Below are 26,615 nucleotides of genomic sequence, written 5' to 3' on the forward strand. Positions count from 1 at the left end.
ACTCTTGGCACAAAGTAACAGTTCATTTATTATTTGCAAATAAGAGAGACGCGTCAAACGCTTACATACATAATCATCCAAGGAGTCTCTGACTCAAAACATGCACAATCAGTATGTATTACATAGAAAAAGGGGTAAGATAAGATGGTAAGATGCTGCCATCTGTCCTGTCAATAAAACACCTTCCCTTTGTTCTTTCACACAAGTCAAATGCTGTCCTCCCCCACCTTATCCTTCCTGCCATAATGTTTACTGTTGTGTTTACCTAAAGATCCCCCCAAGGACCACATTCCTGAGGATCAAAAGACTGACACCCTTCTTCTAGGCAGGGGGACATGGCCCAAATACCTGTTAATCCTCTGACTTTATACAGACATGTGTGTCACAATCAAAGTAAAGATTTACATATCAGCCAATTGAAAGACAGACATTTCTCAAATGCACCTTAGTCAAAAAGTTCCATAACAGAAGCCTCCCTGACCAGTTTTCTTCTCGCCTTTTCATAAATTTTGGAGGGACATCCAGCTCTTGGGAATGTCTCTGTTGTGCCATATTTTCTCCACTTGATGATGACTGTCTTCACTGTGATTCATGGTATATTTAATGCTTTGGAAATGATTTTGTACCCTTCTCCTGACTGATATCTTTCAACAATGAGACCCCTCTGATGCTTTGGAAGCTCTCTGCGGACCATGGCTTTTGATCTGAGATGCATCTAAGAAAATGTCAGGAAAATCCTACTAGAAGAGCTGAACTTTATTTGTGATTAATCACAGTCACTTTAAATGATGGCAGGTGTGTAATGACTTCTATTTAACTTGAGATTGAATGTAATTGGTTAATTCTGAACTTAGCCACATCCCCAGTAATAAGAGGGTATGTACATTTATGCAACCAGGTTATTGTAAGGTTTTTATGAAAAAAAATTCCCCCTCAGAGAATTTTTTTAAATTAGTGTATATTGTTGTTGGCATTCAGTAAACACGCTTCAAAATGGCAGCACAAACGCAATACTTGACCATAGATCATGCAGCAGGTGTATCCTATCCTAATTAGGGACAGCTCCTTCAAACTAGTCATCGCTAAATATATGCGTTTGGGATCTGATGCGGAGGTGCAAAGTGAGTGTGACTGCAATGAGGATTTGCCATAACAACGCCGGATCCGCACTGGAGTCAGCTGCTGTCTGGGTAGCCTATTCAGTGTTTGATCGTGTGACTAAGCAAAACGTGTTTCAATGTTATATGCAATGGGACATATATCTATATCAAATATTGTTGGAAATGACAAAATACGCCAAAATATGTTACTCATGCTTTGGTGTTTTTCTTTTGTTGATCAGAATTGATGCAACAAATAAGCGGCTGAAATGTGTTTTTCTAATAATAATTTTGCGAAATTAGACTACATTAGGGTGCATTGCAAAACAATTCTAAACTATGTTTAAAAATATTGAAATTTAGAAGCACTGAAGTAACTCTGGTCAAACGTCCTTCTTCTGGCGCTAATTGTGTCATTTGCATTGGATATACACGCAAGATGCGCCATCTACCGATCATTGTGTGTCAACAACACTCTCCCATTCAAAACACGCATGGGTCAAAGTGACCCCTGACGTCACTTCTAATAGGTTTCAATGGCTTGGCGCTTTTAAACGGCAACTTTATGCAACGTGGTAGGGATTTGAGCAAATGTTTCAAAATGTAATCTGCAAAAAATTTACTGGAATTGAAAGACATGTGCCAACAAGACAAACTGCAGCTGGGTTTGGACACTGGTTTTTGAGTGGTTTCACCTTCCAAAACACCCTTGAACGCTTACCTCAGTAGGCGTGACCACCACAGACAGGATGACACCGTCGTCCTCATCCACGGCTTCCGGCGAGGGAACAAACACAGGCTCTGAGGGGAACATACCTTTCTTGTACCACACCTTGGGAGAAAGATAAAGATAGTGTATGATAGAGAGCTAGGGGAAATTGTTAAAACTTTGGATCAAGCAGACCCCCCCAGGGACAGACCTGAACTGGTAAATACATGAAGTAGTGAAGTCAAGTGTCTGTGAGATTCTCAGGACAAAGAGTTAAAGAGGCTGAGAATAACAATTTTTTAAAACCTCCACTTAATCTGAATGTGTAATATGTTGTACACAGTGGTTTTGAATGCCATCGGCCATGAATGGGAACATTTATGGCAAATGCACAAAGTAATATGACACCAAGTAAAATAAATAAATGTAGGCCACAGCAGAACACCTCAGAATGTAATGGCTCACAGGATAATTATGTTTGTAAAGGGAAAAAAACTTCTATCTTAGTTTTCCAAAACCTCCCACAACAGCCATTTCATTTCTTTGACTTCTCAGAAGTCAATCACCAATGTTTCTAGATCACTTTGCCTGTTTACTAAGCCAGCACCAGCAATTAAGGTACAACCGGTCTGGAATCAGTGGTGCAGGATTAATCATTACTACAGGACTGTGGTTCTACTGTAAATTACAGCTTTAATAAATGGGCAAAATAAATTAATGAGGACGAACAGGCAAATGTACTGAACTCTGATCAGTTATATGAGAATCTTTCCAGTACAGAATGCAAAAGAGTGATGGAAAAAGAAAAATCATGTGCAAGAAATACTGGCAAAATAGGTGCCGGAACAAATTAACTCAAATCTGAGAGGTGCTGGGTCCTGTTTCTGGCTGGATCTGGCTCAAACGAAGCACTGCCTCGCACCCATGGGAGTGAATGCTAAGCACTGCCCCGGATGCTACTGTCACAAAACTTACCTTTAGTTTCTTTTCCTTCAGGTCCATCTTGAGGAGTGAGTCTCCCACCAGGTGCTGGAAGCCACAGCCGTAGAAGTAGCGATACGGCCGGGTGTTAAACTTGCTGTAGTTAATTTGAGGGAACTCTAGACCTCCATACTCAAACAGGTCATCTCCATGAAGATCTTCAAAATGACACACCACCTGATGAATGATTGAGCTAGTTAAATAAAGGTTAAGTATAGCAACTTAATGATTTAATAAAGCTGACACTTTTCAAGGTAGTTAATCCGCAACTAATTAGCTATTTACTTTTATGATTCGTAAGTGCAACATTATAGTTGGATGTCTACATATAGCCGGATCAAATTATGGTCTTGGAATGATGGGAGCATAAACTGGAAAGAGTATATATAATCAAAAGGTGCAAAGGAGTGTGGTTTACCATATAGCACAAATCTGATGTTGCATATTGTTATTAAAGTATGTGTTGTCACAACAACACAACACCAGCCCCTGCACATCACAGCATACCTCATCTTTGGCCGTTTTGACAGATGTGGCGGAGCTCGCTGGACGGGTGTTGAGGTTAACGCCAGTAGGTGTGTCGTCGTTCACGTTTAGGGGCAGAACGAAGCGACGGGGGAATGCTCTGGACGTGGTGTTGTACACCTGTGGAAGACACCGCTAGCTAGGTTTGCTTTGAGATTGTGTGTGTGGCAATGTGTGCCTTTTTATTGTGGGATTTAAACGTTTGTCACGTCTCTCTCTGGTGCTGATTGTCATGGAATTACTTGAACTGATGTATTCTTAATTCTATAAATGTATAAAGGAGTTACTGGATAAAGTATTGAGTACATGAGAAAATACTGAGTCCCCATGTTTAGATAGGAAAAGGAATGTTGGAAAGGGGATCTGGTCTCTGTTCATTTGTTCATGGTCATCACTGAATGGTATCAGTAGATCATTGGGTCCTCCATCAATCTGTTGATCTGTTTAAACCATTAGTGTATCTGTGCTTTGTCCTGATGGTATGTGGCCATTCTGATTTGAAGAGGTTGCCTACAGTGTCCTTAGTTCCCTTGGCTAAGGTGGGGGGACCACCTGCCCTTTTGGGTAAAACCTAGGCATACGTAGATGGAACAAAGGGAACATGTGTTGTTGACATAGGACAGCTGTGCAGTATCTTACCACACCCCTTTTTACTGATGATTGTCCTGTGTTACTTTAGAGATGTCTCACGGTTTATTCTGTAAAGAAATAAACTGATAAATTGAAAGAAATAAACTGATAAATGTGCCAAGAGAATTTTCTCTGTACCTACTTCCTAAAGAGTTCTATTCAATGGAATTGCCATCACATGATCTTTCCTCTGGCATGTCACTGATCCAGCGGTATCTTACCGGCCTTTTAGTTACCACTGTTTCCCATCTATCTTCAATGCACCCCGGACTGTCCTGTTTCATTACTCACACCTGGTTCTCATTCCCTTTATATTACATGTATTAATGATCCCTCTGTTTCCCAATGTCTTTGTGCTGTATTACGAAAGTTACGTTATGTGTGATACTACGATATCCGTTTAGACTTCAGACCAGCCGTATAGCTGTAGCTATAGTGTCCCTTTTGTTTGTCTATGCTGAGCTATAACAGCCCTTTCTTTATCAGAAGTTGAGTCTCCTCCAAGTGTGTTGTTTCATTAGAAAGAAACCTATTGTGTTCATCGCAATTCTGTGCCCGACTCCAACTCATTACTCACTGTGACAACATCTGGTTTGTTTGTGTGTGTTTATAGCTATGCTGACCTGATCCAGAGCCTCTCCTGACTTGCGAAGGTTCTGGATCAAATAGTTTTTGATGGCGTCACCATTGTCAGCGCAACACATATCCAGCATCACAAAGCCGTCTTCCTCAAAGGCATTGATCTGGTGGAACACTGACAAAGGCTTGGTGTGGAACTTTGTTGAGCTCGTCTGGAGTAAATGAGAAGATTAAATAAAAAACTGAATTTACTAGTCATTCTACATTTTTAGTAGGTAGCTTAGTTACTTGTGGTATCACTAGATTAACTCAGTGAACAGGATTGCTACAGATGTTAATGATGGATCACAATGATGGCTAGATAACACAGAAAAGCACTGCTGTACTTCCTATTCAGGAAATAAGTTTAAAATTAAAAAAGGTATCAGTTAACAGATTGTCCCCAGCTTTTGCTGTTTCACCTCTAGTACTAGCCTAAAGATTGATTACAATAGGTTTCATGTGTTTACGTATTCATATCTTCAAGAGTTGTGCTGACCACAGGGCTACAAGACGCTTAGTGTCGCAAGCAAGTTTTTTGTCCCCCTTCCAATTTCATCGGTGGGGGACAACAAATACAAATCAGGGCATAGGAGTAGCTTATTCACAAAATAAAACGTTTGTGGCTTTTAAAAAGTCCTGTCCTATCCACTACATGCCTGCTCACCTTGCCCGTGTGTTTGTCAACCAGGTGGAAGACTGTGTCCAGTTTGGGGTCCCAGTACACCCCCTGGCTGATCGCCTTTCCCCTCAGCTTAGATGTGATGATCTTCAGTAAGTCCATCTTGATAGGCTGCTCTATGAACACCACATAGTTTTCCGTCATGGCTATGAGAAAGAGTAAATCGACTGGTCAGTAAAAAAAAATGTATCCGGGTTATGGGTCATCAGATTACTCTAGCAAGGCAAAAAAAGAATACAAAATCTGTAGTCTTGCCCCTGAGAAGGATACATTACTCTATTTATTCTTGAATGGGATGGAATGGAAGTGTCTAATAAATGCCTGACATGTAATTTATATAATTATTTTAATATATCGTAACTTGTATTTTTTTTTTTGGTTTACCGAAGCTGTGATAATAGGAGGGTCTGGACTTGTCTGCAGGGATTATAGAGCAGAGCACTTTAGCCCCCTCCAGGGTTTCATCAGGGTTGTTCTTTGTAGAGGGTACTTTGATGATGTTATACAAGGCACCTAATATAACAGGGGAAAAATTAGTACACATTCTATAATAAAACTGTATAACAACAATGGTGTATATATGAAATCTTAGCTTATGAAGTTTATTTCTACATAACTTGTATACAAAAAAGATATTTCAATCTAAACAAATGCTGCAAATAACTACAATAAAATAATTGTATCACATGCTTCATGTCCCTTTGGAAATATCTGAGTCTGACTAATTATGAATAAACTTGTAAAACTGTTACTGATCAGGACTAATAGCAAACACATTTATTGATTAAGTAAATGAAGTAAATGGCAACTTGATTTGCCTTAACATTACAGTACCTGATTTTCATCTACACTAAATTACTTTGTGTACTTTGTCAAACCAGCAGGTTTTTACAGTATTAAGAAAATGTTTTTATTTTTTATAGGACATCTTTCATTGTCAACTTAAATGTTAAGTTCATATATTTGCCGGACTGCGTAAGCGGAGCCGGCCTAGAAGAGTAAATATCTCTTAGGGAGTGAGTGAGCAAGCAAGCGAACAACAATAGAGCTTGTTAAATAGCGTAGTGGTTATAGAAGCAGACCTGCAAGCTACAGGTACCGTGGTCGAATATCCTCACAGTCAAAACAAGGTATGCATTTAGATTTGTTCCGGATGGACAAAAACCTAGCTGGCTACTACATTCAGTAGCTACCTTTTAGTAAGCCTAAACAGAAACTGTTTACGGTTATACAGTATTGCAACTATTTCTTGGGGATTTTTGTAGTACGCATCTGTGCATGCTTTTTGGGTCAGGCTAGACAAACAGTTTGCTGGCTACATACAACATTCAGTAGCTACGTTATAGTAAGCCTAAAATTAAACTGTTTACGATAATATTGCGACTGTTTCTAGTGGATTTTCAAAGATACGCATAGTGCATGCCTTTGAGGGTAATAATATAGGCTTTATCAAAACCCCTTGGGCAGTAAAAGAGTTGGGGTTTCCACGATTCTCTCGTCTTTTCACTTGACAGTTGCTATGTTATAGTAAGCCTCAACTAAAACTGTTTACTGTTAGACATTATTATTTCTGGTGGATTCCATGACACTATCGTCTTTTCACTTGGTGTAAAAGTCAGTTATCATCACCTAGTGATTGCCATTTGAGGCTTCATTAGCGTTATTTTAGCAGCAGGATATTATGCTGGCCGCACTCAACTTTTCTTTATCAATATAAAAGCCATCATTGAAATGTATAAGACAATATAGTCTGTTAAAAAGAACAGACAAGAATACCATTGGAACATACATTAAACATAAAATGTACAGACTAGATTGTTAACTATATTACCTTAGACATTTCAATGATGGCTTTTATTTTGAAAAACAAAATCTGAGTTAGCACGGCTAGCATAATATCCTGCTGCTAGAAGAATGGTAATGAAGCCTTGAATGGCCATCACTATAGTCACCTATATTGATAGATACTGTATCAATGTCATTCACGAATGGCTAGTGGCAAAAGAGGATTTGTTCAGGATAGTCAAAAATGGTGCTGGCTAAAACCTTCAGTAGATACGTTATAAACCTAAAATTAAACTGTTTACTGTTCCATTGCGGCTATATCTGTAGCTAATAAGCTGTTAAAATGGCCAGTGGCAAAAGCCATACAGTTCATACATGCTATTTGTGGTGGAGGAAAACTTAATGAGAAATGTTACTCAGTTTAATACAATGGTTAATGGTGTCTAAAGAAATATTCAAACTTGACGTAATGATAATGTGTGATTGTATAATGTTAAGAGGCTATGCCAATGCTTAACAGAGGTATAGCTTGGTGGTGTAGTGGTTAAAGACAGCCTTTCACGTTGGTGATCCAGGTTTCAATCTTGGGAGGTCAACAACGGCCGGCTGGCTGAACTAAGCTTGCCTGGTTTCTTGTTTTACTTTTGGCCTTATTATCTCTTTCTGCACCCCTACAATTGAATATGACAATGTGTATGAAATTAAAAATGTTAGAAAATGGTCCAAAACATTCTGAACAATATCTTTGCACATATTCCCTTGTAACATTTTTGACTATACTATAATTTCATGTACAAAGTTAAAATCAACATTTAATACATATCCATTAAATCTTAATATATAATTTAGAAAATCAAATACTAGTAAACATAAAAAGCCTAGAAAAAGGACTTCAGAAGCTTCTGTAGGAATTTATGTTGCGTAATATATCCAAACCATATAGACCAATGAAATACCTAAAACATTTTGTGTCTATCAGATAAATGATGGATTTCTACATATACTTTTTTATTGGACTTTGTTTCTTTTGATTATCTTATTGGATATCACATGCCTATTATTGTAATGAGGGGTTAAAAAGAGTGGTTTGAAATGAGTGCAGATTTTGCAGGTTTTCCTACTTACAAAGCATGTAGAGGTCTATAATATTTATGAGAGACGGAATCTAAAACAAAAATCCAGAAAATTACATTGTATGATTTTTAAATAATTAATTAACATTTTATTGCATGACATAAGTATTTGATCACCTACCAACCAGTAAGAATTCTGGCTTTCACAGACCTGTTAGTTTTTCTTTAAGAAGCCCTCCTCTTCTCCGCTCAGTTACCTGTATTAATTGCACCTGTTTGAACTTGTTACCTGTATAAAAGACACCTGTCCACACACTTAGTCAAACAGACTCCAACCTCTCCACAATGGCCAAGACCAGAGAGCTGTGTAAGGACATCAGGGATACAATTGTAGGCTGGGCTGGGCTACAGAACAATAGGCAAGTAGCTTGGTGAGAAGGCAACAACTGTTGGCGCAATTATTAGAAAGTGGAACAAGTTCAAGATGATGGTCAATCTCCCTTGGTCTGGGGCTCTATGCAATATCTCACCACGTGGGGCATCAATGATCATGAGGAAGGTGAGGGATCAGCCCAGAACTACACGGCAGGACCTGGTCAATGACCTGAAGAGAGCTGGGACCACAGTCTCAAAGAAAACCATTAGTAACACACTACGCCATCATGGATTAAAATCCTGCAGCGCACGCAAGGTCCCCCTGCTCAAGCCAGCGCATGTACAGGCCCATCTGAAGTTTGCCAATGACCATCTGGATGATCCAGAGGAGGAATGGGAGAAGGTCATGTGGTCCGATGAGACAAAAATAGAGCTTTTTGGTCTAAACTCCACTCGCCATGTTTGGAGGAAGAAGAAGGAGGAGTACAACCGCAAGAACACCAACCCAACCGTGAAGCATGTAGGTGGAAACATCATTCTTTGGGGATGCTTTTCTGCAAAGGGGACAGGACGACTGCACCGTATAGAGGGGAGGATGGATGGGGCCATGTATCGTGAGATCTTGGCCAACAACCTTCCCTCAGTAAGAGCATTGAAGATGGGTCGTGGCTGGGTCTTCCAGCATGACAACGACCCAAAACACACAGCCAGGGCAACTAAGGAGTGGCTCCGTAAGAAGCATCTCAAGGTCCTGGAGTGGCCTAGCCATTCTCCAGACCTGAACCCAATAGAACATCTTTGGAGGGAGCTGAAAGTCTGTATTGCCCAGCGACAGCCCTGAAACCTGAAGGATCTGGAGAAGATCTGTATGGAGGCGTGGGCCAAAATCCCTGCTGCAGTGTGTGCTAACCTGGTCAAAAACTACAGGAAATGTATGATCTCTGTAATTGCAAATAAAGGTTTCTGTACCAAATATTAAGTTCTGCTTTTCTGATGTATCAAATACTTATGTCATGCAATAAAATGCAAATTAATTACTTAAAAATCATACAATGTGATTTATGTTATCATAGATGACAATTTGTTGGAAGTCCTCAGTAAAGTTTAGCTACTCCTTTCGGCACAACATTAAAATGACATGCGTTTCTGCGGTCCACCCAGACTGGTCAGAAACACAGAACTCAGGGATGCCTACAATGGCATGTGTTCCCGGGTCCACCTAGATCCAGAAGTCAGAGATACCTACAATGGCATGTGTCCCTAGTGTTAGAAATCGTCCGTTTCGTATAGTGGTTGTAATAATTAGCATACCCTTTTGTCAAGGGCGAGAGAAATTATATTATTTATTGCAGCATTAGAAAGTCTTGTTCATGAGGTCTTCCTTACACAACCTCAATCTCATCTCAGTCAATCTCTTCTCACTGTAATGTTGGTTACAAGCTGATATATAAATTGAAGGGTGTGTCTACCTAGCAAAGATCAGGTTTCCAAGATAGTAACCCCCATGCCAAATGGCCATCGTAAACATTCCTTTGGTCATTAGAGCACAACCTACAGAGAGATAATCTAAACAGAGAGGTTTCTGTTGTTCTCATTATCTAGGCACATGCACTTCCAATGAAACGTACATTCATATTGTAATTGTGAATGCTCAGATTCTACACTAGGACCAACCTAGACCCAGAACTCAGGGGTGTCCAGAATAGCATGTGTCCCTGGAACCAAACTAGACTCAGAACTCAGGGATGCCCAAAATGGCATGTGTCTTTGGGACCACCCAGACTGTTCAGAGACCCTGAACTCAGGGATGTCAAGTTGGGTCACTTTGATGTATATGTGTGCAATTATATGAGCGCCATAGTAATCTATTTTCCAAAGTAATACAATTTATTCCAATCAAGTAATAAATGTACAATACAAAACATAGTTACATACCATCCCGATTCAATGTCATCCCAACTAGTCTAAAATTCTTCTAAGTAGACCATAAGACACACTATAGCACGAATGTGAGCTAAGAGCTTCTGTTAACAATAGACTCCTAAATTTGACCACAACACAACGTGTTGGGAGTTCTCGTTAATGATGACAAACTCAAATAACCCTTTAGAGACATGGCTATTAGTGCTAAAATCTGACATATCTAAAACACGTTAGCATTACTTTACCTTGGCAAACACAATGAACACAAAGGGCAGGAACTGTCCCACTTAATCAATGCAACATTTTGGAATGAATGGAGCATTGCTGGCAGTTGTTGTCAGACATGCAACAAGGACAATTTCTAGAATGTTCTTGTGAAGTTTGATCCGTAAGCCGTACAATACAATAAAGCATATCAGACTATTCAGCCCTTTATGGGGAAAAGGGGAAATCCAAACAGTACAGATAAATGTCCACAATATCAAACATTTACAGTTGGGCTCATAAGTCTGCATAACCTGGCAGAAATTGTGAAATTTTACTATGGATTTAGATAAAATGACAGCTCATGTAAAAAAAAAAAAAACTATTTTATTTAAGGATAGTGATCATATGAAGCCGTTTATTTTCAAATTGTTGTCTGGCTCTTTTTTATATCATAATGATAACAGAAATCACCCTAATGGTGAAAATGGCAATTAAAGGTGGATTTCCCACACCTGTGCCTTTTTAAATTGCAATCAGTGTCTGTGCAAATAGTTTTAGCGATCATGTGGATGCACTGAGCAGGCTAAATACTGAGCCATAGTGAGCAGAAAAGAACTGTCAAAAGACCTGCGTAACAAGGTAATGGAACTTTATTAAGATGGAAAAGGATGTAAAACGATATCCAAAGCCCTTCAAATGCCACTCAGTACTGTTCAGTCACTTATTAAGAAGTGGACATTTTGGGGATACCAAGCCAAGGTCAGGTCGACCAAGAAAGATTTCAGCCAAAACTGCCAGAAGAATTGTTCAGGATACAAAGAAATACCCACAGGTAACCTCAGGAAAAATACAGGATGCTCTGGAAACTGACTGTGTGGTTGTTTCAAGGAGCACAATATGACAATACTTGAACAAAAATGATCTGCATGGTCGAGTTGCCAGACAGAAGTCTTTACAGCGCCAATGCAACAAAAAAGACTGGTTACAATATGCCGGACAACACGCCTCACAGCTTGTGGCAATTTGGCTGATGGCCCTCACCTGGTGTTACGGATCTTTAGAGAAGCAAATGTCATGCAGAACCCCTGATTAACATTACCAAGGGTGTGTTGGAGACTTGGTGGGGCCAGACGCACCTCTTCGTCGAATACACTTCCACTCTTCCTCAACAGACATTTCTCATTACACTACATTATGAACTAAATGTATTTTAAGAAATGTACAAATAGGACCAGCCTTTTTTCTCAATATTCTACTACAATTTAATTATAATCTTGAATGTGGATGCTTAGATCATTGACAAAAATAACCAAATATAGATTAATGGTACAGTGGGAAAAAATAAATAGAAAATGTATTTTAGTAGTGCAGTAACATTAGCAAGCACAGAGTGGAAATAAGGCCATGTGTAAAAAAAATATGGTGAACTATCCCTGTAGAACTGGTAAAGTTCCTTCTTTAAAGTAAGCTTGATGATATCCCCAAGAGGGCCTAGCATGCATCTAAACAGACCTTTGGTGCCATAGGAGTTGCCCATGTTGAATGCTGTACCATCTGGATCAGTATGGGGGTGGGCAGTGGCCATATTTACAGCAACAAACTTGGTCCAGTCCACCTATGGAAGAAGCACATGTGCCTGAGAGGCTAAATCCACTATACATTTTCATCGCTCAATGTCACAGATCAGATCAGAGTTCTCCTGTTACTACGGTTCATCAATCACATACCGTAGTCAGGCCTACAATTAACACTGCACCCCTGAAACAAACCATTAAGGAATCAGTGTATAATAGGAACAATTTCTTACTATCTTTCTTCCACTATGTTCACTTTGGTACCTTATTCATTGTTTCCAGGCTCTCTGGATCCACCTTGTGCATGAAGTTTGTTTCTGTGCTGACATAGTAGTCACCCTTGTATTTGACAAAACTGACGCTGGCGTTGTCCGTCGCCTCTATGGAAAGAAAAAAGAACAACTGTAGAATTACTTTTTGATCAGGCATACTTTCTCATCTCTAGTATTGCTGAAAGTGATCAATGGTCAGCAATGAGGCATGCTAACCGTGTTGCTGTTTCTAGTTCTTTAATTTAATTTGATGGTATAGGTCCACACAAAGGAAACAGTTATGACTGAGAATATGAATTGAGAATCCAGGTATACACGTGCTGCTTCGTGTTGCTCCACTTGACTGATTATTCTTAATATTTGTGGGCCACTCAGCCTGACTTCAAATTCTCACTCTCTGGTGCACAAAGGTCTAGACAGCGGCCACTCACATGGACCAACCCAATATTTCAAAATTGAAGGGGGAGAAGAAGTAACCCCTGCATAATTTAATGTATCAAAAATAAAAGTGAACTGGATTGGTCAATAGCAAAAAAAATTATAATATTTGCTGCTTTTCTTAACATTTGTTATTAAAATGGAGAGGAAGAGGAAATGTGGTGTAGAGAAAGAGAAAAATTACAACGGTTTCTTGAAGCAGATGCTGCTAAGTGCAGCACCATAATGGAGATGTTTCGATGGCCTATTAAGAATGCTGCTGAGAGTGCTTCTCCATCACATAGGAAGACTCAGCCCAAAGGTGATCTTCCTCTCATAAGAAAGTCGAGAAGTCTGAACAGAACACAAAATATCACGCTTAAAGGGATAGTTAGTCCACAATTCATATTTTTCTCAAAATACACTCAACAAACAATACAGAGTAATTTTTTCAAACAATCGATTATTTATCTTAATTCGTACCTCTATCGCAAAGCTGCATTGCAAGCAGAAAACTACTCTAAAGCACTCCAAACAAAGTCAAGTGGTGTTGTCCACCTCAAAGAACATGACAATTTTGGATTCCTCAAAATAAAGTTAAAATGTTTGTTATATTTTTCTAATTTTAAATAAATGGGTACTTCCTGTGTTTACCAGTCAGTTTTGTTCACAATTGTTTCAATCCACGCATTATTTTGGGGAGGACAAGCGTAAACAACACAGTAAACGATAGTATTAACTAGCCAGAAAGCAAGTTACCTATTTGGTATTAATCTCGGACAGTCAAACTTGTTCACTTGAATAACTCCTCGGTTGCTTTTGCAGTATGTTTTGGGTCATTGTCAATCTGTAAAGTGAAGCTCCATCCAATCAGCTGTGCTGAATTTGGCTGAATCTGAGAAGACAATATATCCCTATACACTTCAGAATTTACTGGCTGCTTCTGTCTTCTGTCATATCAATAAACACTAGTGACCCAGTGCCATTGGAGGCCATGCATGTCCATGCCATCACACTGCATCCATCGTGTTTTACAGATGATGTGGTATACTTTGGATCAGTTTGGCGTTCTCCATACTTTTTTCTTCCCATCATTCTGGTACAGGTTGATCTTAGTTTCATCTGTTCAAAAAATGCTTTTCCAGAACTGGGCAGGCTTTTTTAGATGTTTTTTTTGGCAAAATCTAATTCAGCCTATCTATTCTTGAGGCTTATGAATGGTTTGCACCTTGTGATGAACCCTCTGTATTTTATGTCATGAAGTCTTCTCTTTATGGTAGACTTGTATAATGATATGCCTACCTCCTTTCCATCTTTACCATGGAAATGATCCTAAGATGATCCACCACTGTTGTCTTCTATGGACGTCCAGGCCTTTTTGTGTTGCAGAGCTCACCAGTGCATTCCTTTTTTTCTCAGAATGTACCAAACTGTTGATTTGGCCACTCCTAATGTTCCTGCTATGTCTCTGATGGCCTGTTTCACTTGCATTGAGAGCTCCTTTGACCGCATGTTGTGGGATCACCGCAACAGCTTCCAGATGCGAATGCCACATCTGGAATCAACTCCAGACCCTTTACCTGCTTAATTGATGAGGAAATAACGAAGGAATAGCCCACACCTGTCCATGAAACAACTTCTGTGTCAACTGTCAAATTACTTTTCGTCACTTGAAAAAGAGGGGGCTAAATATTAAAGAGCTGTAATTCTTAAACTCTTTCTCCAATTTGGATATGAATACCCTCAAATTAAAGCTGAGACATTGCACTTTAAGCCCATATTCATTATTTAACTCCAACTTGAATATGTTTTGGTAAACAACCAAAATAACAAAACTTGTGTCAGTGTCAAAATATGACCAGACCTAACTGTATATTTAAATCCAGCTCTGGTGGACATTCCTGCAGTCAGCATGATAATTGCACGCTCCCTCAAAACTTGCAACATCTGTGGCATTGTGCTGTGTGATGGAACTGCACATTTTAGAGTGGCCTTTTTTTGTGGCCAGCCTAAGGCACACCTATGCAATAATCATGCTGTCTAATCAGCATCTTGATATGCCACACATTTGAGGTGGATGGATTATCTTGGCAAAGGAGAAGTGCTCACTAACACAGATTTAGACAGATGTGTGAGCAGTATTTGAGAGAAATAGGCCTTTTGTGTACATCGAGAAAGTCTTAGATCTTTGAGTTCAGCTCATGATAAATGGGGGCAAAAACAAAACTGTTGCGTTTATAATTTTGTCCAGTGTATATGGATAGTTCTGTCCAGTTCAAAACTATATTAAGCTCATTGTGGAAATGCAACAAAAATGGAAGAGGCAGTTAGGGAAGGAACTAGTTTGTTTGCCAATTAAATGGCCTAAGTAGTAGTAGTATAAACTAGAAAATTTATCTGTTTCATTTAAGGTAAAGAGGTCTAACTGCAAGTCTGGAACGTCTGGAGGAGGCCCCCGTCTGAAAGATCTTCAACTCACACCTCCGGCAGAGCTTTTCTGGCATCCCTGTGGAGGTTGGGGGCATTGAACCTGAGTGGTCGATGTTCAAAGCCTCCATTGCCGAAGCTGCGGCAAGGAGCAGTGGTCTAAAGGTCTTAGGTGCATCAAGGGGCGGTAACCCTCAAAAACCCTGGTGGACACCGGTGGTCAGGGAAGCCGTCCGACTGAAGAAGGAGGCCTTCCAGGATATGTTATCCCGGAGGACTCCGGAGACGGTTGCAGTGTACCGACAGACCCGAAGGGCTGCGAACTCTGCTGTGAAAGAGGCAAAACAGCGGGTGTGGGAGGAGTTTGGGGAAGCCATGGAGATGGACTTTCGGTCGTTACCAAGGTGTTTCTGGAAAACCGTCCGCCACCTCAGGAGGGGAAAATGGGGAACTATCCAAGCTGTGTACACTAAGGATGGGATACTGTTGACTTCAACTGAGGAGGTAATTAGGCGATGGAAGGAACACTGAAGAACTCCTAAATCCCACTAACACGCCCTCTTTAGTGGAGGCAGAGCTGTAGGCTGATGGGGAAGCATCGTCAATCTCCAGAAGTCTGGCAGAAGTCACTGAGGTAGTCAAACAACTCCACAGTGGCAAAGCTCCGGGGATTGATGAGATCCGTCCAGAAATGTTGAAAGCTTTGGGTGTGGAGGGGATGTCTTGGATGACACGCCTCTTCAACATTGCGTGGGAGTCGGGGAAAGTGCCTAAGGAGTGGCGGACCAGGGTGGTGGTTCCCCTGTTCAATAATGGGGACCAGAGGGTGTGTGCCAATTACAGGGGTATCACACTTCTCAGCCTCCCTGGGAAAGTCTACTCAAAGGTACTGGAAAGGAAGGTTCGGCAGATAGTCGAACCTCAGATTGAAGAGGAACAATGCGGATTCCGTCCTGGTCGCAGAACAACCGACCAGCTCTTTACTCTTTCAAAGATCCTGGAGGGGGCCTGGGAATATGCCCATCCAGTCTACATGTCTTTTGTGGATCTGGAGAAGGCGTATGACCCCCGGGAGATACTGTGGGAGGTGCTGCAGGAGTATGGGGTGAGGAGGTCCCTTCTGAGGGCTGTCCAATCCCTGTACGTCCAAAGTGAGAGCTGTGTTCGGGTTTTCGGTTGTAAGTCAGACTCGTTCCAGGTGGGGGTTGGCCTCCGCCAGGGCTGCGCTTTGTCACCAATCCTGTTTGTAACTTTTATGGACAGGATATCGAGGCATAGTCGGGGTGGGGAGGGGTTGCAGTTCGGTGGGCTGGGGATCTCATTGCTGCTTTTTGCGGATGATGTGGTCCTGATGGCATCAGTGCCTTCAGCACTCACTGGACCGGTTCACAGCCGAGTGCGAAGCTGTTGGGATGAGGATTAGCACCTCTAAATCTGAGGCCATGGTTCTCAGCAGGAAACCGATGGAGAGCCTCCTCCGGGCAGGGAATGAGGCGTTACCCCAAGTATCTCGGGGTCTTGTTCGCAAGTGAGGGGACAATGGATCGGGAGATTGGCCGGAGAATCGGAGCAGCGGGGGCGGTATTGCATTCGCTTTACCGCACCGTTGTGATGAAAAGAGAGCTGAGCCGGAAGGCAAAGCTCTTTATATACCGGTACATTTTTGTTCCTACCCTCACCTATGGTCATGAAGGCTGGGTCATGATCGCGAGTACAAGCGGCCGAAATGGGTTTTCTCAGAAGGGTGGCTCGCTTCTCCCTTAGGGATAGGGTGAGAAGCTCAGCCATCCATGAGGAACTCGGAGTAGAGCTGCTGCTCCTTTGCATCGAAAGGAGCCAGTTGAGGTAGTTTGGGCATCTGGTAAGGATGCCCCCAGGACGTCATCACGTCATATTGAAAGACTTATCAAAAGTAAGTACTATACTGGTAATGTACAGTGAGGGGAGAAATTATTTGATCCCCTGCTGATGTTGTATGTTTGCCCACTGACAAAGAAATTATAAATCTATAATTTTAATGGTAGGTTTTTTTGAACAGTGAGAGACAGAATAACAAAAAAATCCAGAAAAACGCATTTGCATTTTAATGACTGAAATAAGTATTCAACCCCTCTGCAAAACATGACTTAGTACAACAAAACCCTTGTTGGCAATCACAGAGGTCAGACGTAGGGACGAGGGATTTTGTCCCACTCCTCTTTGCATATCTTTTCATAAGTCATTAAGGTTTCAATGCTGTTTTGTCCCCTTAGCAGAAACCCCCCCCCCAAAGCATAATCTTTCCACCTCCATGTTTGATGGTGGGGATGGTGTTCTTGGGGTCATAGGCAGCATTCCTCCTCCTCCAAACACGGCAAGTGGATGCCAAAGAGCTCAATTTTGGTATCAACACTTTCACCCAGCTCTCCTCTGAATCATTCAGATGTTCATTGGCAAACTTCAGACGGGCCTGTACATGTGCTTTCTTGAGCTGGGGGACCTTGGGGGCGCTGCAGGATTTCAGTCCTTCACGGCGTAGCGTATTACCAATTGTTTTCTTGGTGACTATGGTCCCAGCTGCCTTGACATAATTGACAAGATCCTCCCGTGTAGTTCTGGGCTTATTCCTCACTGTTCTCATGATCATTGCAACTCCACAAGGTGAGAATTTGCATGGAGCCCCAGACCAAGGGAGATTGACAGTTATTTTGTGTTTCTTCCATTTGCGAATAATCATACCAATCACACCAACCTTCTCACCAAGCTGCTTGGCGATGGTCTTATAGCCCATTCCAGACTTGTATAGGTCTACAATCTTGTCCCTGACATCATTGGACAGCTCTTTGGTTGTAGCCATGGTGGAGAGTTTGGAATCTGATTAATTGATTGCTTCTGTGGCCAGGTGTCTTTTATACAGGTAACAAGCTGAGATTAGGAGCACTCCCTAATCTCAGTTTGTTACCAGTTTAAAAGACACCTGGGAGCCAGAAATCTTTCTGTTTGAGAGGGGATCAGATACTTATTTCACCCATTAAACCTTTGTAAACCTTGTAAAAAAATTACATTAGTTTTACAAGATTTCTTTGTTGTTATTCTGTCTCTCACTGTTCAAATAAACCTACCATTAAAATTATAGACTGATCACTTCTTTGTCAGTGGGCAAACATACAAAATCAGCAGGGGATCAAAGAAATGTTTCCCTCTCTGTTTTGGGAAAGATGGGCTAATCTGTGGGCACTTGAGAACAAAAGCTTTTATAAAAAAACATCAGGAATGATAGAATTATACATTTGTTAATTTTTATTATTATGTTTGCCGTTTCTAATGTATTTACATGGAATTTTTGGGCTCTGTGGGGCTTGGCTCTTCCCCTTTGGTTAGGGATCAGGGCCTTGCACACTAGTGTCTTGGGTGGGTGGAGTTGATTGCAACCACAGAAAGGAGCAGCTTGTAACAATAAGGGGACAACTGTGTTGTCCTTGTGTTGTATTTTTTTAGTTAAAATTAAAATAATTACATTTAAAGACATTTAGCTTTCCAAGATGCATGGTTCTTGTCCTGGAGTCATATTTCCTTCAGTGGTGTTGTCTGCACAAATTGGTTCTTTGCAAAGAGTATTACAAGCTCATGTAACAAACTCTAGCCAAGCCGCAAGGCCACTGCCCAGTCCCCCAGGACAGCGGACCAGCTGGGGTTTCCCAGTTTAAAAAGAGACATCGCTCATTCAGAATCTCTTTGTGGGATTAGGGTCACTTGCACTGTAAATAGTTCTGAAAAGTGATCTGAAAAAAATTCCTTCTTTTTGTCATGTTACTCACTGTTATAGAGAAAGGATGGGCAGAAACCAAACTAGAGCCATGACCAACGAATCTGTTATTCTAACCACACACATTTCCATTCTGACAAAGCAAAGGCATTCACAAGCCAACATTATATTGCTGGAAGTCTCCTCCACCATATTTGTCCTGTAATCCAATGCTTACAGTGTAAATGTGTGGGTGATGGAGCTATTTATGGTAAGAGTAATAAGTAATATGTCTCGGGTGAGGAGGAGGGGTGGGCAGCTCACCGATCATTTCAAAGCGAGAGAGGAACCGCAGAAAGAAGTTCTTGCAGGGGTCGGGCATGGCCACTGTGCCGAACTCTGACACCATGATGCGGTCCCTCTCGCTGTTCTTCTTGTAAGCATCACTCCGTAGGAAGCAACTCCTGTAGGTAACCTTGCCATCCACAATCTTAAACTGGTGCAGCATGGCCATCCCATCAAACCAGTGGTTGTAGCTGACCAATAAAAGTGAGGGGGGAAAGGTTAGGGTTAGGGACAGAGCTAGGATTTGGGGATGATTGTGACCGGACAGGACAGAGGAAATACAAATTAGATTAGTCCTCAAGAAGGGAAGGTTGATTCATGCACCCTTGTAGCCTGGTAATGAATAATGTATTGTTGTATAGTCTAGACATGTTCTTTGCATTGCTCTACAGTAGTTAATCAAAAAACATAAACTAATCTGGGGACAAGCTAACCTTTTTAATTTTATTCTTGCAAAATTCCAAATAGGATAGGTGTTGATGTATTTCTTTGACTACATCCCAAAAAATAGCTTTCTTTATCAGTCTTATTCTCCTGGTAATATACAGTTGATAATAATAAGTTGAAATCTCAACTCACTGCTGGTTTCCGAACTCAAACTTCCCTGGGCCATTGCGGAGGAGGTTGCCACGGATCCATGTAGGGATGGTCCCAGACACCTCAGTGGCAATGGACTCCGGGGTCTCCTCCACAGAATTCACCAGAGGGGTGATACACTCTAGACCCTTTTGATCTTGTTGTTGACGCCTACTTGGCTCATTTGGCATGTACTGACTGGACGTTGTGTTTGCCTCATCTGCACACACAGAATACAATGGAAAAGAGCAGAGGAGAACATGATAGAATACTGGAATTCAAAAGAATATGATATAATGGATGCTTTATTGCCTATTTAATTTGCTGTCTCTTGCATTGGTAACATTTAGGCTGCACATTGCTGTTGATCTCTGGAGCAAACCGATACCTTCAGTGACCTGCTGTTGTTATATTGTTGACCATGCTAATAAAAACCATGAAGTTATATGCATTTAAAAAAAACTTTGTGAATATGGACTTACGATATGTCAAAGTGTTCATTCAGTGTAAGACGGGTTTCGGATGTTGTTCCACAGAAGCAATCAATTAACCAAATTAAAGCCTTACCTCCTGTAGATCTCCTCTATATCTCATGACTCATGACATCACACCATAATGAATACCACTCCCTCAATTAAATTTAACTTCTACAGCTAGAATATGGTATAAATGTCTTATGAAGTCAAATCAGGAAATATACAGTATCAGAGATACTACTTATTTTTAAGAAACAATTGGTTTAATGTCCTCTGAACAGATCTAGTCTTTGATGTCCTATGATTTTGCCATCACTTGAATCCAAGAACATCTACAGCTCCGGAAAAAACTAAGAGACCACTGCACCTTTTTCTTTCGTTTGAGGAACAGAAGGGTTAAAAAAGCTCTGGAAAAAATTGAGACCACAGCAAATTGAACGCTTCTGTTCCTCACTCAAAACTTTCCTTTTCAACTTTTTTGGAAACGAAAGAAAAAGGTGCAGTGGTCTACATTTTTTCCAGAGCTGTATTTGCCTACCGTACACACAAAGCAGTCAAAAAGTATTCAGGCACGTTCACTTTATTAACATTATGTTTACATTACAGCCTTATGCTAAAATTAACTACATTAAGATTTTCCTCAGCTCTGCACACAATACCAATGAATTAACAAACTAAATCCAGAACGTCTCTCTACAGACATTTTCAGGCCTCTCCAGAGAGAGAGTAACTTTGTGAAGTCTTGCTCTGCAAGACGGAAAACAACACTGGGTCACTGACCCAAACCAGTCTCAGGGAAGAGAGTGTGGGATCCACCATATGGCTCCATTTATAAGATGTAACCACTGGATGAGGCAAAGCTCCATAGCCTGTAAACAAAAAGGTATGGATTTACCTCATGAATTGCTTACATCCATGTCGGCCATACTGGATCATCCTGTCATCCACTGACAGCCATTCCTGAAATGGGATGACTTCATATGACTGATTGAGCTTGGAGAAGAAACCTAACCTTAAACAAGAAACCAGGCAAGCCTAGTTCAGCCGTGCCGCACCAAAAAGCATTGATTGTTGTTGCCCTCCCGAGACTCAAACACAGATAACCCAAGTGAAAGGCTGTGTGTTTAACCACCACACCACCAAGGTATACATCTGCCAAATAGTCACAATACTATATAACCATAAACAGTTTTTGTGTAGGCTTACTATAAGGTAGCTACTGAATGTTATAGCCAGCTTAGTTTTTGTCTATCCGGACAGGCTTACTATTTAGGTAGCTACTGAATGTAGTAGCCAGCTAAGTCTTTGTCTGTCCTGACCCAAAAAGCATGCACGGATGCGTACTCCAAAAATATATTCAGAAACAGTTGCAATATAACCATAAACAGTTTTATTTTAGGCTTACTATAATGCAGATACTGAAGGTTATAGCCAGCAAAGTTTCTGTCTATCCGGAACAAATCTAAATGCATACTTTGTTCTGACTGTGAGGAGATTCGATCGTGGAATCTGTAGCTTGTAGGTCCGCTTCTCTAACCACTACGCTATTTAACACGGTCGGTTGGTTGGTCACTCAGTCAGTCAGTCAAGAAGAGACATTCACTCTTCTAGGCCGGCTCTGATTACGCGGTCCGGCAAAAATGGGTCATTAGTGATCTCTGTGTTTTCAACCACATGAACTGAGGCTATTATTTCATCAAAGTGATTTCTCCATATTGCATCTGAAATTTCTTACTTGTGTACATTACTGTCAAGTGACCAGAGATGTTACCCAGATGTGAGTAGAATTCCACTGAAAGTAAGGAGCAACCATACAGTTGCTTGTCCTTGGTCAGGGTGGAGTAGATGTTGGACATTTCAGTGGTGATCTATCTTAGGGTGGGTAGATACATTAGTAGGAAATGTTTTACACATTCTTCAGCATTTGGGCTATATACTATGAGTTTTGGAATCAAGCGGTGGCAGGCCTCTTTGATTGTTTGAACACTCTCTTTATTTTTGACCACCTGCAGCTTTGCCCTTGGCTTCACTATGGCATGTAGAGGCCCATGGCTCATTATGAACAGTGGAGGTGGGTGGGGAAGGGGGAGTGGTGGATGGGGGAGGGATGCATTCAACAGCCTGCCTGGCAAATGGCCTGTCTCCCCTTTTTAGTCCATATCTGACCCATTGCTATCACAATCATTGAAGACAGCATCTTTTTCGTTTTGAGGGAAAACTGCAGTGTTGCATGCGTTCTCTGGACAGTCACCTAGATCCAACATATCCAGAACTTGACTCAAGTTAAACTAAAAGAAAGAACAGAGTAGAAAGTTAGGCTAAACAAGAACTACAGTGGGGAGACCAAGTATTTGATACACTGCTGATTTTGCAGGTTTTCCCACTTACAAAGCATGTAGAAGTCTGTAATTTTTATCATAGGTATTCTTCAACTGTGAGTGACAGAATCTAAAACAAAAATCCATAAAATCACATTGTATGATTTTTAAGTAATTAATATGCATTTTATTGCATGACACAAGTATTTGATACATCAGAAAAGCATAACTTAATATTTGGTACATAAACCTTTGTTTGCAATTACAGAGATCACATACGTTTCTTGTAGTTCTTGACCAGGTTTGCACACACTGCAGCAGGAATTTTGACCCACTCCTACATACAGACCTTCTCCAGATCCTTCAGGTTTCGGGGCTGTCGCTGGGCAATACGGACTTTCAGCTCCCTCCAAAGAATTTCTATTGGGTTCAGGTCTGGAGACTGGCTAGGCCACTCCAGGACCTTGAGATGCTTCTTACGAAGCCACTCCTTAGTTGCACTGGCTGTGTGTTTCGGGTCGTTGTCATGCTGGAAGACCCAGCCACGACCCATCTTGGTTGTTGGCCAAGATCTCATGATACATGGCCCCATCCATCCTCCCCCCAATACGGTGCAGTCGTCCTGTCCGCTTTGCTGAAATGCGACCCCAAAGAATGATGTTTCCAACTCCATGCTTCATTGTTGGGATGGTTGTTCTTAGGGTTGCAGTCATCCTTCTTCCTCCAAACATGGCGAGTGGAGTTTAGACCAAAAAGCTCTATTTTTGTCTCATCAGACCACATGACCTTCTCCCATTCCTCCTCTGGATCATCCAGATGCTCATTGGCAAACTTCAGACGGGCCTGGACATGCGCTGGCTTGAGCAGGGGGACCTTGCGTGCGCTGCAGGATTTTAATCCATGACGGCATAATGTGTTACTAATGGTTTTCTTTGAGACTGTGGTCCCAGCTCTCTTCAAGTCATTGACCAGGTCCTGCCGTGTAGTTCTGGGCTGATCCCTCACCTTCCTCATAATCATTGATGCCCCACGAGGTGAGATCTTGCATGGAGCCCCAGACCGAGGGAGTTTGACCGTCATTTTGAACTAACGGTCAATGGCCATTGTGGAGAGGTTGGAGTCTGTTTGATTGAGTGTGTAGACTGGTGTCTTTTATACAGGTAATGAGATCAAACAGGTGCAGTTAATACAGGTAATGAGTGGGGAACAGGGGTGCTTCTTAAATAAAAACTAACAGGTCTGTAAGAGTCGGATCTCTTACTGGTTGGTAGGTGATCAAATACTTATGTCATGCAATAAAATGCAAATTCATTATTTAAAAAACATACAATGTGATTTTCTGGATTTTTGTTTTAGATTCCGTCACTCACAGTTGAAGTGTACCTATGATAAAAATTACAGACCTCTACATGCTTTGTAAGTAGGAAAACCTGCAAAATCGGCAGTCTATCAAATACTTGTTTTCCCCACTGTATGTATGTATAATTATATGTATACCTAGGTACACCTTTTCTTATGGTCTAACTGGGAAGAAAACTGTTCTGGTCATGTTACAATTTACACTAAACATGTGTCACACGGTTTCATTGAGACCCTTTATTATTTCAATATTTGCTGGAAATTGATACATCATTCAGTAAGATTTTTAGAGTCTTATAATTGAAAAAAAATCATTACAGTCACCATTGTGACCGATGGGATTAAATGGGTTAACTGTGAGATCTTATGAAGACAGGTGAATGCATTTCCAAATCATGTTCATTCCATTTACCACAGGTGGACTCAAATCCAGTTGTAGAAGTATCTCAAGGAAGATCAATGGAAACAGGATGCACGTGAGCTCAATTTCAAGTACCATAGCAAAAATTCTGAATACTTATGTAAATGAGATATTTCAGTTTTTTTATTTATTAATATTTGCAAAATGTTTTTGCTTGGTCATTTTGGGTTGATGTGTGTAGCTTGATGAGGAATACAATTAATGTAATTCATTTTAGAATTAAGCAGTAACATAACACAATGTAGGAAAAGTGAAGGGGTCTGAATACTTTCCAAATACACCATATGTCCATAATGCACTAGCACCAGTGTTGCCATGTCCGCTTATTGGAAGCGACTTCAGGCTACTTCATTTTTATTGTCATTGAAGTACAGTACAATGAAATGCAGTTTGCGTCTAACCAGAAGTACAGAAGAAGGCACAAAAAGTATTCAGTATATGTATGTGCAAGTGGAATGTATAGATGTGCAATTCATTCAAATGCATTACATATGGAAATTCTAAACGTGCAACAGAAGAAAATAGAGGGCAGAAAATGTACAAGTGTTAAGTATAATGTACACTGAACAAAATTATAAACACAAGACTTGTTTTTGCCCCCATTTATCATAAGCTGAACTCAAAGATCTAAGATCTAATCATGCTGTCTAATCAGCATCTTGATATGCCACACCTGTCAGGTGGATGGATTATCTCGGCAAAGGAGAAGTGCTCACTAACACAGATTTAGACAGATTTGTGAACAATATTTGAGAGAAATAGGCCTTTTGTGTACATAGTGAAAGTCTTAGATCTTTGATTTCAGCTCATGATAAATGGGGGTAAAAACAAAAGTGTTGCATTTATAATTTTGTTCAGTGTAAGAGGCAGAGCCAGTTAAATCTCTAGTGGACCCTGTCATAAGATTTATTTTTGATAACTATTGAATAAACAGAGAAACCATCACGTCTGGTGAAGATTTAAGTTCAGGTCAAATAAGTGTAAGCATACTAAGTCAATATTTAAAAACGTCAGCAGGAATAATTATAACCAGTCAAACAGGCTGTTGTTACAGTACATTCGATTTCTATTGGCCAACGGTTTTTAGCAGGTATAGTAAGCCAAAAGGTTAAACAAAACAAGAAGCCACATGCACATTAAGCAGAGGTAATAATAACATTATCCTGCTGTATTAACCAACAGGAACCGGCAGCTACAGTATAACGTGCAGTAAACATTTAGACTTTGAAACACTTGCAGCTTAGGTGTTGGCAAGGAAACAAAATCATTAGGCCGATATTTGAATGAACAGAAATCTGCAGCTATAATATGTAATAAACCACAGCCTATGGGAAAGCACCCTTTGCAACACAGCTAGCCCAGGCAACTGCAGTCATGTATTCTAGGGCATATGGCTGCTTTATGACCATACAGTGTGCAGGTGACAAACACGGATAGGAAATTATGGCTTACCTGAGACCTCTAGCTTTACCGATGCCATGGTTTTACTTGGAAGACTGGAGCTGCTACGTGGATTAAATTTTTTAGGGAACTATTTTCCTGGTTGCGCTGTAATCAGCTAAGTGCACACCATACAGCCCATGAATACGGAGGTTGCCTGTTATACAATCCATGGCTGAGTAACAACAGGAGCGGGAGGGGGAGGAGGAGTGGAGAGTCAGCGTCATTCAGAGGAGGCTACAGGGTCAATAGAAAGGTCCCTTTATTGTCCTGGAAGCAGGGTCGGGGGTCAATATATAGATACGGAGAACCATAGGGGATGGTCCTTTTTCACCATAATTTCAGATGGATTATATACAGTGCTCTCCAAAATGTTTGGCAATCTAGTATAACGGGTTGGAACCACTATCAAGAGGTATATGCCTATAGTTAGATATATGCATTTTACGGATCAGTTCCATATGTGTCCCAGTTGAGAAACAGGGCACGAGACGCAGAGTTATATATCATCCTTTTAATGGTTTTCCACAAACAAAAACAACAAAAAGAGAGTTAAACCGTGAACTGAAGGGCAGCAAACTAAAAGCTAACTCCAAACAAAGGCTGACAAACCAAAAGGCAAGCAGAACAACTATAGGCTCTCCCATTAGAGACAACA

General features: G+C 40.9%; 1 protein-coding gene across 2 annotated transcripts in view; it reads right to left on the reverse strand.

Moving 5' to 3' along the window:
* LOC105008707 (beta,beta-carotene 9',10'-oxygenase) overlaps positions 1 to 26,615 on the reverse strand; it is a 64,872-nt gene that overhangs the window by 20,067 nt on the left and 18,190 nt on the right. Inside the window, exons 1-11 of one of the 2 annotated variants that reach the window (XM_013131942.3) lie at positions 25,970 to 26,126; positions 19,947 to 20,163; positions 19,347 to 19,558; positions 12,447 to 12,562; positions 12,121 to 12,223; positions 5,630 to 5,758; positions 5,231 to 5,391; positions 4,569 to 4,736; positions 3,298 to 3,435; positions 2,785 to 2,967; positions 1,822 to 1,932 (exon numbers count right to left, since the gene is read on the reverse strand). In XM_013131942.3, coding sequence (XP_012987396.2) covers positions 1,822 to 1,932; positions 2,785 to 2,967; positions 3,298 to 3,435; positions 4,569 to 4,736; positions 5,231 to 5,391; positions 5,630 to 5,758; positions 12,121 to 12,223; positions 12,447 to 12,562; positions 19,347 to 19,558; positions 19,947 to 20,163; positions 25,970 to 25,997 — 1,566 coding nt within the window. In that variant the 5' untranslated portion in view covers positions 25,998 to 26,126. Of the gene's footprint in view, positions 1 to 1,821; positions 1,933 to 2,784; positions 2,968 to 3,297; positions 3,436 to 4,568; positions 4,737 to 5,230; positions 5,392 to 5,629; positions 5,759 to 12,120; positions 12,224 to 12,446; positions 12,563 to 19,346; positions 19,559 to 19,946; positions 20,164 to 25,969; positions 26,127 to 26,615 lie in introns of those variants that run through there. The other variant, XM_034293519.1, reaches the window with a different exon arrangement.

This window comes from Esox lucius, chromosome 7 (genome assembly GCF_011004845.1).
Source record: "Esox lucius isolate fEsoLuc1 chromosome 7, fEsoLuc1.pri, whole genome shotgun sequence".
Lineage (NCBI taxonomy): Eukaryota > Metazoa > Chordata > Actinopteri > Esociformes > Esocidae > Esox > Esox lucius.